General features: G+C 42.6%; 1 protein-coding gene across 2 annotated transcripts in view; it reads left to right on the forward strand.

Annotated features, from left to right (window-relative positions):
- Positions 1-17,271, forward strand: part of lama3 (laminin, alpha 3) — a 316,232-nt gene that overhangs the window by 121,227 nt on the left and 177,734 nt on the right. For both annotated transcript variants that reach the window (XM_073045511.1, XM_073045521.1), the window contains exons 16-21: positions 115-252; positions 2,251-2,303; positions 10,198-10,297; positions 12,943-12,995; positions 13,083-13,188; positions 16,477-16,576. In XM_073045511.1, the coding sequence (XP_072901612.1) occupies positions 115-252; positions 2,251-2,303; positions 10,198-10,297; positions 12,943-12,995; positions 13,083-13,188; positions 16,477-16,576 (550 nt within the window). The remainder of the gene's footprint in view (positions 1-114; positions 253-2,250; positions 2,304-10,197; positions 10,298-12,942; positions 12,996-13,082; positions 13,189-16,476; positions 16,577-17,271) is intronic.

Consider the following 17,271-nt stretch of genomic DNA (forward strand, 5'->3'; position numbering starts at 1 on the left):
CTCATTATATGTTGCTCATACCACTGGCGGCTGTGCCTCACTGTGAAATATGAGGTGAAAATCATTAGTTTCCTTTTGCAGTTAACACACTAACTATTCTTTCTTTGTTTACAGCTTGCCAGTGCTCTTCTGAAGGTTCCTATGATGCTGCATGTGACCAGACAACCGGGCAGTGTAGATGTCAACTACACTTCACCGGACAGCGTTGTAATACCTGTGTCTCCAGCACCAACATTTTCCCCCGTTGTCAAGGTAAGAGAGCTTCTCTCATTGCTGTTGTTCATGATGAGATGCCTTGGGTTGATTTCTCAGATGTCAGAGGTTGAGGGGAGATGTGATAGAAGTTTGTAAAATTAGGAGAGGCAGCGATAGAAAGCCAGAATCTTCTTCCCATGGTAGAAATGTCCCATTTCTAGATGGGTGAGGGGAAGGAAGACCAAAACTAGGGAGCATTGACTTAGGATGAGAACGGAGAGATTTAAAAGAGACTCAAGAGGTAACTTTTTCATTTAGACAGTGGTAAGTACATGGAATGAGCTACCAGAGGAAATGATTAAGCCAGGTAAAATAGTATCACTTAAGAAGCACTTCAACAGGTACATGGAGGGGCAGGACTTTAAGGGAAATGAGCTGAACTCAGGACATTGGGCACTGTGGATGGCATGGACTCATTGGTACTAGCTGGGTGGGCACTGTGGATAGCATGAACCCTTGGGACTAGCAGGATGGGCACTATTGACACTGGACTCATTGGGACTAGTTGAGTAGGCACTGTGGATACATGGACCCATTGGGACTAGCTGGGTAGGAACTATGGATATGTGGACCCATTGGGCTGCATTGCTCGCTGACTCTTGACACCTGTAGTAAATGAGAGAGCAGTACCACTGAGCCGATTGAAGCAGATGTTTGTGTTGAGGGAGGGAAACTTGCTCTGTGGGAAATGGGGATAGGAGTGAATACAGTAAAATATGAGCTGAGACAATGGTTGGTGATGTAAAGACACCTCTCTTCACAGTGTAATTCCATTGTAACTCATGGGACTGCTTGGAAATGTTAAATCTGAGTTTGATGGGTCTTTGGGCTGAGAAAGATGGGAAGAATGAGTGATGATGTTGTTGAAGTGTACAAGATTCATGATTATGTTAGCAGAGAAGGAGGGCTTGAGCCATGAAGAAGCTGGCTGAGATCATTCTCCTTGGAGCAAATGAGGCTGAGGAGCAAGAAATATAGATAGGGTGAATGGTTGCTGTCTCTTTCCCAGGGTAGAGAGATCTAAAACTGGAGGCTCGGGTTTAAGATGAGAGGGGTATATTTTACAAAGGACCTGTGGGGGAAGTTTTTCACACAGAGTGGTGGGTATATGGAACATGGTGCCAGAGGACATGGTAGAGGTAGGTGTAATTACAATCTTTATTGGACATTTATTCAGGAATGGAGATAGAAAAGGTTTAAAGGGGGTAAACATAGGCAAATATGATTTAGCTGAGATTGGCACCTTGGTCAGCAAGGACGTGTTGGGCTGAATGGCCTATTTCTGTGCTGTACAACTCAATAACCCTAAGATCCTACTGGACATGATGGAGTGGACGTTTTCCATTTTGAAAGAGTCTCAAACACGATAATGTGGTTACAAGGTTAGTGAAATCTGAGGTACATAGAAATTCCTTCCTGCAGAGGGGTTGAATATCTGGAATTCTCAGCCCTGGAATGTTGTGGACACTGCATTATTGGGGCATTTAAAGAGGAGATAGGTATATTATAAAGAGAACAAGGGATTAGAGGGTTGTGAGGCACTGGCACAGAAGAGAAGAGCCCTAGGGTAGGAGGGCCGTGATTATATAGAACAATGTGGAACAAGCTTCCGGTAGAAGTGGTAGAGACAGGTTCGATTTTGTCATTAAAAAAAAAATTGGATAGGTATATGGACAGGAAAGGAATGGAGGGTTATGGGCTGAGTGCAGGTCGGTGGGACTAGGTGAGAGTAAGCATTCAGCACGGACTAGAAGGGCCGAGATAACCTGTTTCCGTGCTGTAATTGTTTTATGGTTATATGGTTAATGAGTGGATCTTCTTATGAAGAGGGTGTGAGGGGAGAAATGCAGCCTTTGTTTGTTCTGATGGTGATTCAAAGGGTGACTGTCCTTCCCAGGGCTCTAAGATTGTGAGGTTATGCCACAACACAGTTTGCTGGATGTCTGAACAAGGGTATTAAACATTTTTCCCCCTAATATCTGGTGTTTCTTTCAGTGACTGACTGCCGGTCACCTGGGACAACGAGTCATTCTCCCTCGGCACTTTCTGTAAGTATGCCTTGAGGTTTTTCTTTCACAGGCATGGTTTTTGACTATCCTTTGGCACCACTTTAGTTACTGCACTTCAAAACAAAATCTTCCCAGTCCTGGAGTGTTGCCAGTGGTTACGGCTCTCCAGGGTCTTTCTGTTCATCGATTTATGGTATGGCTGAGATCCAGCTGGATGGGAACCAATGAGTAAAGATGAAATAGTGAGCACTAGCAGTCGTGTTGATGATTATAAGTGGAACTTGTCCGAAGATCTATAATGAAAATGCTCTTAGGAATATCCTTCATGAACACAGCTGAGGAGCAAATACTAGTGAAGTCATAGTGCAGAGGAAGACCATTCAGCACATCAAATCCACATCGGCTCCTAATCAGGGAGCCTTATCCCTTACCAGTCCTCTGAAACTCTGCAGACCATTACCCCTCCAGCTCCCAAATGAGCCCCTTTTGAAGGTCCTGGTTTATGCTGGATATACCTGCCACCCCTCTTCTCATCAGGTAATGATGTTTTGGCAGCTTAGTTGGCCATTACCCCAAGTGTAGGTGGGTGGGAGCCAATGAGAAAAGAAAACGGTGATAATCTGAAGGAGAATTAAATACATTTTACTAGTGCTTCACAATGATCATTGGGTGAGATTGGAATTGATCTGGTCCCCATTTCCACTGTGTTTAAAAAAAAATTGTACACATCTGATATTGTAGCCGCATTCCAATACTTGAGAGTCTGGGCACCAGACTCAAAACAATTACTCTTCCCAAGTAGTAAGGCTGATCAACACCTCTGCTGACAAACCCATCCCTCCACACCCTCCTCCCATTACCACTACTTTATCATTAACCTTATATACAGCCTAGCATCACATCATGGACGTACAATCAATCTATGTATATAAACTATCGTATGTATTTATATTTACTGAGCTTTTTCATTAATCTTAATCTTAATGTGTTTTTTGTGCTGCACTGGATCCAGAGTAATGATTATTTCATTCTCTGTTGTACTTGTGTACAGGAAATGACATTAAACGATCTGGAATCTTGAATCTGTGAGATAATGTTCTGAAGACAGTGGTGTTAACAAACCATATAACCATTACAGCACAGAAACAGGCCATCTCAGCCCTTCTAATCCATGCCGAATGCTTACTCTCACCTAGTCCCACCGACCTGCACTCAGCCCATAACCCTCCATTCCTTTCCTGTCCATATATCTATCCAATTTTTTTTTAAATGACAAAATCGAACCTGCCTGTACCGCTTCTACTGGAAGCTCATTCCACACAGCTACCACTTTCTGAGTAAAGAAATTCCCCCTCGTGTTACCCCTAAACTTTTGCCCCCTAACTCTCAACTCATGTCCTCTTGTTTGAATCTCCCCTACTCTCAATGGAAAAAGTCTATCCACGTCAACTCTATCTATCCCCCTCATAATTTTAAATACCTCTATCAAGTTCCCCCTCAGCCTTCTACGCTCCAAAGAATAAAGACCTAACTTGTTCAACCTTTCTCTGTAACTTAGGTGCTGAAACCCAGGTAACATTCTAGAAAATCTCCTCCGTACTCTCTCTATTTTGTTGACATCTTTCCTATAACTCAGTGACCAGTACTGTACACAATACTCCAAATTTGGCCTCACCAATGCCTTGTACAATTTTAACATTACATTCCAACTCCTATACTCAACGCTCTGATTTATAAAGGCCAGCATCCCAAACGCTTTCTTCACCACCCTATCCAGATGAGATTCCACCTTCAGGGAACTATGCACCATTATTCGTAGGTCACTCTGTTCTACTGCATTCTTTAATGCCCTACCATTTACCATGTATGTCCTATTTCGATTATTCCTACCAAAATGTAGCACCTCACACTTATCAGCATTAAACTCCATCTGCTATCTTTCAGTCCACTCTTCTAACTGGCCTAAATCTCTCTGCAAGCATTGAAAACCTACTTCATTATCCACAACGCCATCTATCTTAGTATCATCTGCATACTTACTAATCCAATTTACCACCCCATCATCCAGATCATTAGATAGATAGATAGATAGATACTTTATTCATCCCCATGGGGAAATTCAACATTTTTTCCAATGTCCCATACACTTGTTGTAGCAAAACTAATTACATACAATACTTAACTCAGTAAAAATATGATATGCATCGAAATCACTCTCTCAAAAAGCATTAATAATAGCTTTTAAAAAGTTCTTAAGTAGTTTACTTAAATACATTAAATACAATCAACCCCGGTACTTTAACTTATCTTACTCCTGGCGGTTGAATTGTAAAGCCTAATGGCATTGGGGAGTATTGACCTCTTCATCCTGTCTGAGGAGCATTGCATCGATAGCAACCTGTCGCTGAAACTGCTTCTCTGTCTCTGGATGGTGCTATGTAGAGGATGTTCAGGGTTTTCCATAATTGACCGTAGCCTACTCAGCGCCCTTCGCTCAGCTACCGATGTTATACTCTCCAGTACTTTGCCCACGACAGAGCCCGCCTTCCTTACCAGCTTATTAAGACGTGAGGCGTCCCTCTTCTTAATACTGCCTCCCCAACACGCCACCACAAAGAAGAGGGCGCTCTCCACAACTGACCTATAGAACATCTTCAGCATCTCACTACAGACATTGAATGACGCCAACCTTCTAAGGAAGTACAGTCGACTCTGTGCCTTCCTGCACAAGGCATCTGTGACCATATATGACAAGCAACATTGGACCCAGTACAGATCCCTGAGGCACACCACTAGTCACCGGCCTCCAAACTGACAAACAGTTATCCACCACTACTCTCTGGCATCTCCCGTCCAGCCACTATTGAATCCATTTCACTACTTCAATATTGATACCTAACGACTGAACCTTCCTAACTAACCTTCCGTGTGGAACCTTGTCAAAGGCCTTACTGAAGTCCATATAGACAACATCCACTGCTTTACCCTCATCAACTTTCCTAGTAACCTCTTCAAAAAACTCAATATGATTTGTCAAACAAGACCTTCCACGCACAAATCCATGTTGACTGTTCCTAATCAGACCCTGTCTATCCAGATAATTAAATATACTATCTCTAAGAATACTTTCCATTAATTTACCCACCACTGACCTCAAACTTACAGGCCGATAATTACTAGCTTTACTCTTAGAACCCTTTTTAAACAATGGAACCTAATGAGCAACACACCAGTCCTCCGGCACCATCCCCGTTTCTAATGACATTTGAAATATTTCTGTCAGAGCCCCTGCTATTTCTACGCAAACCTCCCTCAAGGTCCTAGGGAATATCCTGTCAGGACCTGGAGATTTATCCACTTTTATATTCCTTAAAAGCGCTAGTACTTCCTCCTCTTTAATCGTCATAGTTTCCATAACTTCCCTACTTGTTTCCCTTACCTTACACAATTCAATATCCTTCTCCTTAGTGAATACCAAAGAAAATAAATTGTTCAAAATCTCCCCCACCTCTTTTGGCTCTGCACATAGCTGTCTACTCTGATTCTCTAAGGGACCAATTTTATCCCTCACCATCCTTTTGCTATTAATATAACTGTAGAAACCCTTTGGATTTATTTTCACCTTACTTGCCAAAGCAACCTCATATCTTCTTTTAGCTTTTCTAATTTCTTTCTTAAGATTCTTTTTACATTCTTTATATTCCTCGAGCACCTCATTTACTCCATGCTGCCTATATTTATTGTAGATCTCCCCCTTTTTCCGAACCAAGTTTCCAATATCCCTTGATGTTGAGGCTCTCTCAAACTTTTAACCTTTCCTTTCAACCTAACAGGAACATAAAGATTCTGTACCCTCAAAATTTCACCTTTAAATGACCTCCATTTCTTTTATTACATCCTTCCCATAAAACAAATTGTCCCAATCCACTCCTTCTAAATCCTTTTGCATCTCCTCAAAGTTATCCTTTCTCTAATCAAAAATCTCAACCCTGGGTCCAGTCCTATCCTTCTCCATAATTATATTGAAACTAATGGCATTGTGATCACTGGACCCGAAGTGCTCCCCAACACATACCTCCATCACCTGACCTATTTCATTCCCTAACAGGAGATCCAACACAAAATTAAAATCTCCCACAATCACAACCTTGTGTTCACTGCAAATATCTGCTATCTCCCTACAAATTTGCTCCTCCAATTCTTGCTCCCCATTAGGCAGTCTATAATACACCCCTATAAGTGTTACTACACCTTTCCCATTCCTCGTTTTCACCCAAATAGTCTTCCTAGACGAGCCTTCTAATCTAACCTGCCAAAGCACCACTGTAATATTTTCTCTGACAAGCAATGCAATACCTCCCCCTCTTGCCCCTCCGATTCTATCACACCTGAAGCAACGAAATCCAGGAATATTTAATTGCCATTCACACCCCTCCTGCAATCATGTTCCACTAATAGCTACAACATCATACTTCCAGGTATCAATCCATGTTCTAAGCTCATCCACCTTTCTTACAATGCTCCTAGCATTAAAATAAATGCATTTAAGAAACTCTCCATCTCTTACTCTCTGTTTATTCCTAACAGTGCGATCAACTTTATTATCTTTTCTTCCTCCTCCCCTACATCTTTGGTTTGAGTGCACCGCTTCTCTGTCACCTGCCTATCCTCCCTCACACAGTCTACTAGCTTTCTCTATTTGTGAACTAACCTCCTCTCTCCTAGTCTGTTCAATTTGATTTCCACCCCCCAACCATTCTAGTTTAAAGTCTCCCCGGTAGCCTTCGCAAATCTCCCAGCCAGGATATTTGTCCCCCTAGGATTCAAGTGCAACCTGTCCTTTTTGTACAGGTCACACCTGCCCCAAAAGAGGTCTCAATGATCCAGAAACTTGAATCCCTGCCCCCTGCTCCAATCCCTCAGCCACGCATTTATCCTCCACCTCATTCCATTCCTACTCTCACTGTCGCGTGGCACAGGCAGTAATCCTGAGATTACTACCTTTGCGGTCCTTCTTCTCAACTGCCTCCCTAACTCCCTATATTCTCCTTTCATGATCTCTTCCCTTTTCCTACCTATGTCATTGGTACCTATATGTACCATGACCTCTGGCTCCTCATCCTCCCATTTCAGGATATCTTGGATGTGATCAGAAACATCCCGGACCCTGGCAGCAGGGAGGCAAACTACCATCCGGGTCTCCTGACTGCGTCCACAGAATCGCCTATCTGACCCCCTAACTATCGAATCCCCTATTACTACTGCCTTCCTCTTCCTTTCCCTACCCTTCTGAGCTACAGGGCCGGACTCTGTGCCAGAGGCACGGCCACTGTTGCTTCCCCCAGGTAGGCTGTCCCCCCCAACAGTACCCAAACAGGAGTACTTATTGTCAAGGGGTATACAGCCACTGGGGTACTCTCTAGTACCTGACTCTTCCCCTTCCCTCTCCTAACTGTGACCCACTTGTGACCACCTGCCTGTAACTCCTCTCTATCAACTCCTCACTCTCCCTGACCAGACGAAGGTCATCGAGCTGCAGCTCCAGTTCCCTAACTGGGTCTCTTAGGAGCTGCAGCTCGGTGCACCTGGCGCAGATGTAGACGTCTGGGAGGCTAGGAAACTCCAGGACCTCCCACATCCGACACCGAGAACAACAAGCTGCCCTCACACTCATACTGCCCCCTTTCCTCAAATAACAGGAAAAATTGAAAACTAAACCTACCTTGCCTCACCCATTTCCGCCTAAGCCCATTGAGCCCAAGCCCTTAAGCCTACACTCTGCTCCCGACTCACTCCGCTGCCTGCAAAATGACTCTGCCCGCTGTATAAGGTTGTGTTCCTTTTAAATCGTCCGCGCTTCACTGCCCCAACATCACACACCTGCGCAGTCCCGCCTCTCTTAACTCCGATGAGAGGAAGAAAAAAATCAAAATGGCTCCCGCCGCACTCCCACTCCGATTCTCAGCCTTCCTTCTCCAAAACAGCTCATGGTGTTTCCCTCAGCTCACCCATGTGTTTTGATCCATTAACTTTCCTTGTGTACTTACCACATTTTGATTCTGTCAGAGTTTTATGTTATTTCAAAAAGTTCAACCTTAATCATATTATTGTTTTAACCTTTTTCCTCTCTCAAAAACAAATAGGTTATAGGGAAATAAGTGTGGGATGGAACTCACAGGCAGGGTCTGAGAGTTAGCAAAAGCTCTATGGACTGAATGGCCTTCAGCTAAGTTAAAGATGTATGAAAGTTCATATACTATAGTAGCTTTGGGGGGGGGGGAAGTTTAAAGGAGATTATGAAGCAAATTTTTAATACAGTGAGCAGTGGGGGTATGGAATGCACTGCCATGAATGGTGCTGGAAACAGATAGGATAGCAGATAGGATTAAAAGGCATTTAGATAGATACATAAACAAGCAGGGAATGGAGAGATATGGATCATGAGTAGGCAGATGGGATTCATTTAAATTGACATTGTGATTGGCACAGATATTGAGCTCCTGTGCTGCACTGCTCTATGCTCTAAAATTAATACTTTTGGTTAAAGAATCTTCATCAGAACTGGAAAAGTGGGTAATTAAAGATGTTTTGCTGTAGAGTGTGGACAATAGACAATAGACAGTAAGTGCAGGAGTAGGCCATTCGGCCCTTCTAGCCAGCACCGCCATTCACTGCGATCATGGCTGATCATACACAATCAGTACCCCGTTCCTGCCCTCTCCCCATATCCCTTGACCCCGCTATCTATAAGAGCTCTATCTAACTCTCTCTTGAAAGCATCCAGAGACTTGGCCTCCACTGCCTTCTGGGGCAGAGCATTCCACATATCCACCACTCTCTGGGTGAAAAAGTTTTTCCGCATCTCTGTTCTAATTGCCCCTCCCCTTATTCTTAAACTGTGGCCTCTAGTTCTGGACTCATCCATCAGCGGGAACATGCTTCCTGCCTCGAGCGTGTCCAATCCCTTAATAATCTTATATGTTTCAATCTGTGGAATGGGTGGGTAGAACAGAGAAAGCCTCTGGGGTCAGTGAAGGCTAATGTTGCCCATGCAACATTTTAGTTTCTGATGTCCAATAGTTAATGTGCCTGGAATGGTGTAACTAAAGGGTAGAGAGGGAAATCCAAATGTTGGAACAGTCAGGTGCTAGATATACAAAATAAATCAGAGTGCTGGAAGTACTCAATAAGTTGGGCAGCGTCTGTGGAGAGAGGAAAGCTGAGATATATCTTTGCTTACCAGCAGCTGTGTGAAAGTGAGGCTCATGGAGGGGTTCAATGGTAGAACCTTCTGAATAATTTCAATTCCCACCCTTAACAATGATGTTATAAACTTAAATTGGTAAACTGACTTGTTTTTTTTGTCACAGGTACCAAGGTTCAGGGAAAAGCTTTGTTTTACATGACATCCATACAGATCTTTTCATTATAGCAGTACATTGAATTATTAAAATGGAAAACTGCGAAGTGTTACAGTTAAAGAGAAAGTGCAGTGTAGGCAGACAATAAAGAACAAGTCCATGACGATGTAGATTGTGAGGTCAAGAGTCCATCTTAATGCACTAGGAGACCGTTCTTATAACAGTGAGATAAATCCTACACTTGAGCCTGGTGGTACGTGATTTCAGGCTCTTGTATCTTCTACTGGATGGGAGGGGGTAAGAGAGAATGTCTTTGCAGGTGGGGGCCTTTGTTTGTGTTGGCAGCAAGAAGTAAAGACAGACTCCATGGAGTGTAGACATTCTGTTATGGGTACATTCTATTAACCTGTGTCAACTTGGGCATAAAGCCATATTCCCAACGTGTAAAGAACAACATTAACTTAAGTATAAAAGAGTTATTTAAGACTAAGCCAAATAAAACTGGCTTTCAAGAGGCAAAATCCATTTTGTGTGAACACCATTTATACTTAGACAAATTTGCTGTTAAACAGGCTTCCTGCCGATGCTTACCAAATCTTGGGGATGCTAAGTGTGAGAAGTGTAAAGCACTCTACTGGAAGGCAGGTGAAGGTGGTCCTGATGACTGCATTGGTAAGTTACCCCACTCCTTTCCACTCAGGCACTGTAGACTGTTCAGGCAATGGTTCTGCTAATCTGTGATACCTTAGCATAACCAAAACCAGGCATGATTTACTCTGTTGTATTAATTCCTTTAATTTGTGAATGGTGATAAAACTGAACCATTGGCTTTTAATTGGTTTTATGAAATCCACCACAATAATAATCTTGTGAATAACTGGTACTTTGATTGCTATCTATCCCCTTCGGTTCAATCCCTTCCCACCTACATCCACAACAATTCATAAGCTCTCGATCTCCTCAACAACTTTCAATTCCCTGGCCTTGACCATCTAATTTTCTCCATGGACACCATGGATATCCAGGTGCTTTCCACTTCTATTCCCCTATTAAGAAGGTCTTAAAGCTCTCCGCTTCTTTCTTGACAACAGACCCAACCAGAGCAATTATATATTTGTAAAAGTATTAGGCAGAGTCCACATGGATTTATGAAAGGGTGATCATGTGTGGTGATTCTCTTTGGGTTTTAGGATTGTAACCAGAAGAACAGATAATAGTGAAGCAGAGTAATTGAGTTATGTGCTATGATGTCATCCATGTTGACTAACATGTCTTCCTGAGCAAGTACTATTTGCCTACAATGGCCCTTATCCCTTTCCTATCTAATATTTTTTTAAAAACATTGTAATTGTGTCCACCTCTACCAATTCATCTGGCCACCTATATATCCACCACCATCTGTGTGAAAAACCTTCCCTCAGGTCCCCTTTAAATCTTTCCCCTTCCACCTTAAACCTATGCTTCTGGTTTAACACTCCCTTAGCCTGACCATCCACTATTTTAATGCCCTTCATTATTTTATAAACCTCTGTAAAATAATCCCTCAGCCTACTTCCCTCCAGACAGTAGTCCTAGCCTATTGTTTCTCCTTGTAACTCAAGCCCTCCATCCTTGTGAACTTTTCATGCCCTCTCTCCAGCTTAATCAAATTCTTCCCATAGTATGGTGATCAGAACTGCATACAATACTCCAAGCTGTAACATAATATCCTAACCCTTGCCTTGACTGATTCACACAGACATGCCATACACCTTTGTCACCACTTGTCTACCTGTGTCGACACTTTCTGGGAAGTATGTGCATGTACCCCTAAGTTCAAGGTCAGGTTTATTGTCATTCAACCATGTACATGTATACTGTCAAACAAAACAATGTTCCTAAGGTCCAAGGTTCACAACACAGTACATATAACTCACACACAACACAGAAAGTAATATTACCACAAATAAATTAACAGGTAGTAAAATATATTCCACAAGATTGACATTTAACATAGGTGCATTTATAACACAAGTCAAAAAGTAAATTGGTGCTTCTTAAGTGATGAGACCTGGGTGGTTGTCTCCTGGCCTGGGGTATGAAGCTGTGTCCCATCCTAACAGCTCTTGTCCTAATGCTGCGGTACCTCCTGCCTGGTGGTAGGGGGACAAAGAGATTGTGGCATAGCTGGAAGGGATCTGTGATGATGCTAAGGGCCCTGTGTACACAGCGCTCCTGATAAGTATCCACGATGGGTGAAAGAGAGACCCCAATGATCCTCTCAGCAGTCCTCGCAATCCTTTATAGGGTCTTGTGGTTGGGTGGCTTGCAATTTCCCAAACCAGACGATTATGCAGCTGGTCTCTCTCCTGTAGAAAACTCCCCAGGGAACCCTTATCCACTGTGTATGTCCTTCCCTAGTTTAACTTCCCAAAATGAACCCTTTATACTTGTCTGAGTTAATCTCCAAATGCCATTCTTTTGCCTTCTTTCCCAGTTGATCTGGATCTTGCTGTGGCCTTAGACAAATGTCCACCACACAACCAATGGCGTGTCATCTGCACACTTACTAACCATGTCACCTACAAATCATTCACCTATGTAACAAACAACAGTGGGCCCAACACTATTCCCTGCAGCACAACACTAGTCACAGGTATCCAATCTGAAAAGCAACCACCCTCTGCGCCAGCCACCAAACCAATTTTGTATCCCTCTGAGTAGCTCATTGTGGTCTCACCTGCTGCACCAGTCTACCACGTGGGACCTCGCTGATGTGGTTGGAGATTAAGTGGGTCTTTGGTTAGGTGTCACAGAAGATTAGCGTGCACAGTACTGTGGATTAAATCCTGGTATGGATTGGAAACTGATTAGTGAATAGAAAACAGGGCAGGGATAAATGGGTCATTTCCATGTTGGGGCTATGTGACGAGTGAGAGGCTATAGAGGTCTGTATAACTGTTCACCATTTTATATCAATGGTTCAGATGAGGGAACCAATCGTAATATACTGTAATCAAGCTTGCTGCTGTACAAAGCTGGCAGGTGATGTGGGTTATGAGGAGGATGCAGAGAATCTTCAGCAGGATACAGACAAGGACACATGAAGATGTGAATCAGGAGCCTGCTCCCCAAACAGAATGTAATGGCAAGTGGGATATAATGATCTTTTGCATTGAAATGGTGCAGATCCACCTCAACGTCAGGAAGTTGAATCAATCACTATGGGGAGAGTCTGGGTATGGACTCGATGGGCTGAGCAGCCTCTGTCTTATTCCATATATAGGAGTGGGTCAGTGATGAGCCTAATCCACTTGTCTTTTTCTTTCGTGTTGCAGAATGTGGCTGTGAGGTGAGCGGTACAGTTAGTGGGATCGCAGAGTGCCACCAGGTAAGTTTGCTAGGGGGTTGGTGGTTTACAGTCTGCACATGGGTTGGGGCCCTGTCTCACATTGAAACCGTGATATTAATGTTTCAGGGCAATGGCAAATGTTACTGTAAATCCAACGTGTGTGGGGAGCTCTGTGACTGGTGCGTGGAAGGACACTACAATTTAGAAGAGAAGAACTACTTTGGTTGCCAAGGTGAGTGATGAAAGCCAAGGCCAATAATAGGTGGTGACTTGTAAATCGGTTTATTATTGTCTCATTTACTGACGTAGAATGAAAGACTTGTCTTGTGTACCATTTTACTGTTAGTTTGACACAACATGCCAAAGGAACATCCTCTTCTGCAATGTTCTATGTTCTAAATTCCCAAGATGTGGTGTACAAGTAAAGTTACTTAATCAAAGTAGTTGAAGTATTTATGACTGTTTTGAAATTACAGGTTTTGTTCTGGATTTTTACTTCTTTAAATGATTTGAAATATTTTCAGCAGTTGTACAAGATGTTGGTGAGGCCACATTTGGAGTGTTGTGTTCAGTTTTGGTCTCTTTGCTTTAGGAGTATGTCAGTAAGCTGGAAAGAGTGCAGAGTAGATTTATGAGGACATTGCTGGAACTTGAAGTACTAGGTTGTAGGGAGAGGTTAGGCAGGCTAGGACTTTCTCCTTGGCGTGTACAAAATCATGAGAGGCATAGGTAGGGAGAATGCACACAGTCTTTTTCCCCGGGGTTGTGAAAGACTCATCCTCCAACCGAGTACCAGGGAGACCAAGCCATCAGGCAGGATTGTGCTCACTCTGACAATATGTTCCCTGCCCCTCCACCATGTTCACCCACTGTGACCACACTACTGCCTCAGCACACATTCTCAACAACCAAGTTCTTGGATCAATCTGATATAAACAATTGTAAAATTTGATATTTCTAAAATCCATTTTCAGTGGTTGGCCATTTATTACCCCTCCCTGATTTCCCCAATGAGATATTATGCGAAGACACTGCCTGCTTCTCAGATAGAAGCCATAAACCCTAGATCAGTGAAGGACAGAGGAGTTATCTGTAATGCCTTGACTGATATCAGGATCAGAGTCAGAAGCTGCAGAAGGTTATGGGCACAGCTCAGTACAACATGGAAGCCAGCCTCCCCTCCATGGACTCTGTCCACCCTTCTCACTGCCTTGGTAACATAATCAAAGACCACACCAACCTTGGACATTCACTCTTCTCCTCCCAGTGGGCAGAAGATATAAAAGCCTGAATGTGTGAACCACCAAGCTCAAGGATGGCTTCTATTCTGATGTTACGACTATTGAATTGTCCTCTAGTAAAATAAATGAACTCTTGACTTCACAATCTACCTCATAATGACATTGCACCTTACTATCTACTTTCACTGCACTTTCTCTATAACTGTAACACTTTATTCTGTGTTCGGTTACTGTTTTCCCTTGTACCACCTCAGTGTACTGATGTGATGAAATGATCTGCATGAGTGGCACGTAAAGCACAGTTTTTCACTGTACCTATGTATGTAACCTTGGTAAAACAATTTGCCAAATATGAACAAAAATCATCTGCTCATTATATTATTGTTGTTTATGGGATCTTGCTATATTGTGGAATCGCTGAAATGTAAATAATTAACCAAGATTCAAGCATGTTCAGTTTAATTTTCCCTGATTCTGGTAAAGCATCTTTGTCCTAAACAAATGCAAACCTAGTTTCTCTCTCTCGACATGCCATCTGGCCTGCTGGGTGTTAGGCTGCATTTCCTTTCTTCAGTTCAGATTTCCGCTTCTGCAGGATATATACACTTATACACAGTACCTAAAAAATTCATCCCCCTTGGAAGTTTTTGTGTTTTATTGTTTTACAACATTGAATTACAGTGAATTTCATTTGCTTTTTAGACACTGATCAACAGAAAAGACTCTTTTGTGTCAAAGTGAAAAAAATTTCTACAAATTGGTCTATATTTATTACAGTTGTTAAACAAAAATATTGATTGCACAATTACTCATCTCCTAAAAGCCAGTATTTAGTAGATCCACCTCTGGCAGCAATTACAGCCTTGAGTCTGTGTGGATAGGTCTCTATCAGCTTTGCACATCTGGACACAGCAATTTTTCCTCATTCTTCTTCACAAAACTGCTCAAGCTCTGTCAGATTACGTGGGGATCATGAGTGAGCAGTCGTTTTCAAGTCCAGCTAAAAATTCTCAATTAGATTGAGGTCTGGACTCTGACTTAGCCACACCAGGACATTAAATTTATTGTTTTTAAGCCATTCCTGTGTAGCTTTGGCTTTATGCTTGGGGTCACTGTCTTGCTGGAAAACAAATCTTCTCCCAAGTTGCAGTTCTCTTGCAGACTGCATCACTTTTTCCTCCAAGATTTCTCTGTATTTTGCTGCATTCATTTTACCCTTTATCTTCACAAGCCTTCCAGGGCCTGCTGCAGTGAAGCATCCCCACAGCATAATGCAGTCATCACCATGCTTCACAGTAGTGATGGTGTGTTTTTGATGACGTGTACTGTTTGGCTTATGCCAAACATAGCATTTAGTCTGATGGCCAAAAAGCTCAGTTCTGGTTTCATCAGATCATAGAATATTCTTCCAGCTGACTTCAGAGTCTCCCACATGCCTTCTGGCAAACTCAAGTTGAGATTTCATGTGTGTTTTTATTTCACAGTGGCTTTCTCTTTGCCACCCTTGTTGTTGTACACACAGTCTTTCCTATCTCAGCCACTGAAGTTTGTAACTCCTCCAGAGTTTTCGTAGGGCTCCTTCCTGCACGGTCACTCAGTGTTTGAGGATGGCCTGCTCTAGGCAGATTTACAACTGTGACGCATTCTTTCCATTTCTTAATGATTGACTTAACTGTACTCTAAGGGATATTCAGTGACTTGGAAATTTTTTTGTATGCATCTCCTGACTTGACTTGTGCTTTTCCATAACCTTTTCACAACTTTGTTCGGAGTGTTCTTGTGTCTTCATGGTGAAGTTTTTGGCAGGATATTAACTCACCAGCAGTTGGACCTTCCAGATACAGGTGTGTTGTTACTACAGTCAATTGAAACACCTGGACTGCACACAGGTGATCTCCATTTCACAGATTATGTGACTTCTAAAACCAATTGGCTGCACCAGCGATGATTTGGTGTGTTATATTAAAAGGAGCGAATACTTTGTGTTTTATATTTGTAATTAATTTAGATCACTTTGTAGAGATCTGTTTTCACTTTGACACAAAAGAGGTTTTTTTTTGTTGAGCAAGATCAAAAAAAGCCAAATTAAATCCACTGTGATTCAATGTTGTAAAACAATAAAACATGAAAACTTCCGGGGGTGTGGGGGTGAATACTTTGCATAGGCACTGTATGCATGAGACTGGACAACATGTAATTTATATATATGTAGCCGAATTGTACTCTCTGAATATGGTTCAAATGTAATGACTTGCCCCTCGCTCTTACTCTCCCGGCAGGCTGTGGTTGTGACATCGGAGGGTCTGTTAATCTTACCTGCAGCATCACAAAAGGGACCTGCCAGTGCAGAGCGAATATTGAGGGGCGTGCCTGCAACAAGTAAGTGAGATCTAAACACTCTTCTACTTCTCAAGGAGCTAGGCACAGGATTAGAACACCCAAAATAAAGTTTCAGAAACAAGAGCCATGGGTTTAATGTGAGTGGAAAGAGTTTTAAAGGAGATCTGAAGGGAGCATTTTTAATATCTAGGACACGACGCCAGAAGAAGACGTGGATTCAGATATGTTTAAGAATTGGAATCAGGTTTGCTATCACTGGCATATGTTGTGAAATGTGTTGTTTTGTGGCAGCAGTACAATACAATGCATAATAATAGAAAATATGTGAACTACAGTAAGTATATATATATCTTAAATAGTTAAATTAAGTAAGTAGTGCAAAAATAAAAATAAAAACTGGTGAGGACAGTCCCATACACATCGACCCTCACTGGGGTAAAAACTAGAGTTCGTGGATTGTGTCCATTCAGAATTGGCCAGCAGAGGGGAAGAGAATGTTCCTGAAAAGAATGTTTGAGCACATTCCAGTGTATCACAGAGACCAGCCTCCCCTCCATTTACTCTGTCTACACTCCTCGCTGCCTTATCGACAGCGACAAGGACCCCACGCACCCCAGTTACTCTCCCGTATCCCACTTGGAATATTGTTCAGTTCCGATCATCTCATCACAGGAAGGATGTGGAAGTTTTAGAGAGGGTACAGAGGAGGTTTACCAGGATCAGAGAGCATGTCT

Source organism: Hemitrygon akajei, chromosome 1 (assembly GCF_048418815.1).
Source record: "Hemitrygon akajei chromosome 1, sHemAka1.3, whole genome shotgun sequence".
NCBI lineage: Eukaryota > Metazoa > Chordata > Chondrichthyes > Myliobatiformes > Dasyatidae > Hemitrygon > Hemitrygon akajei.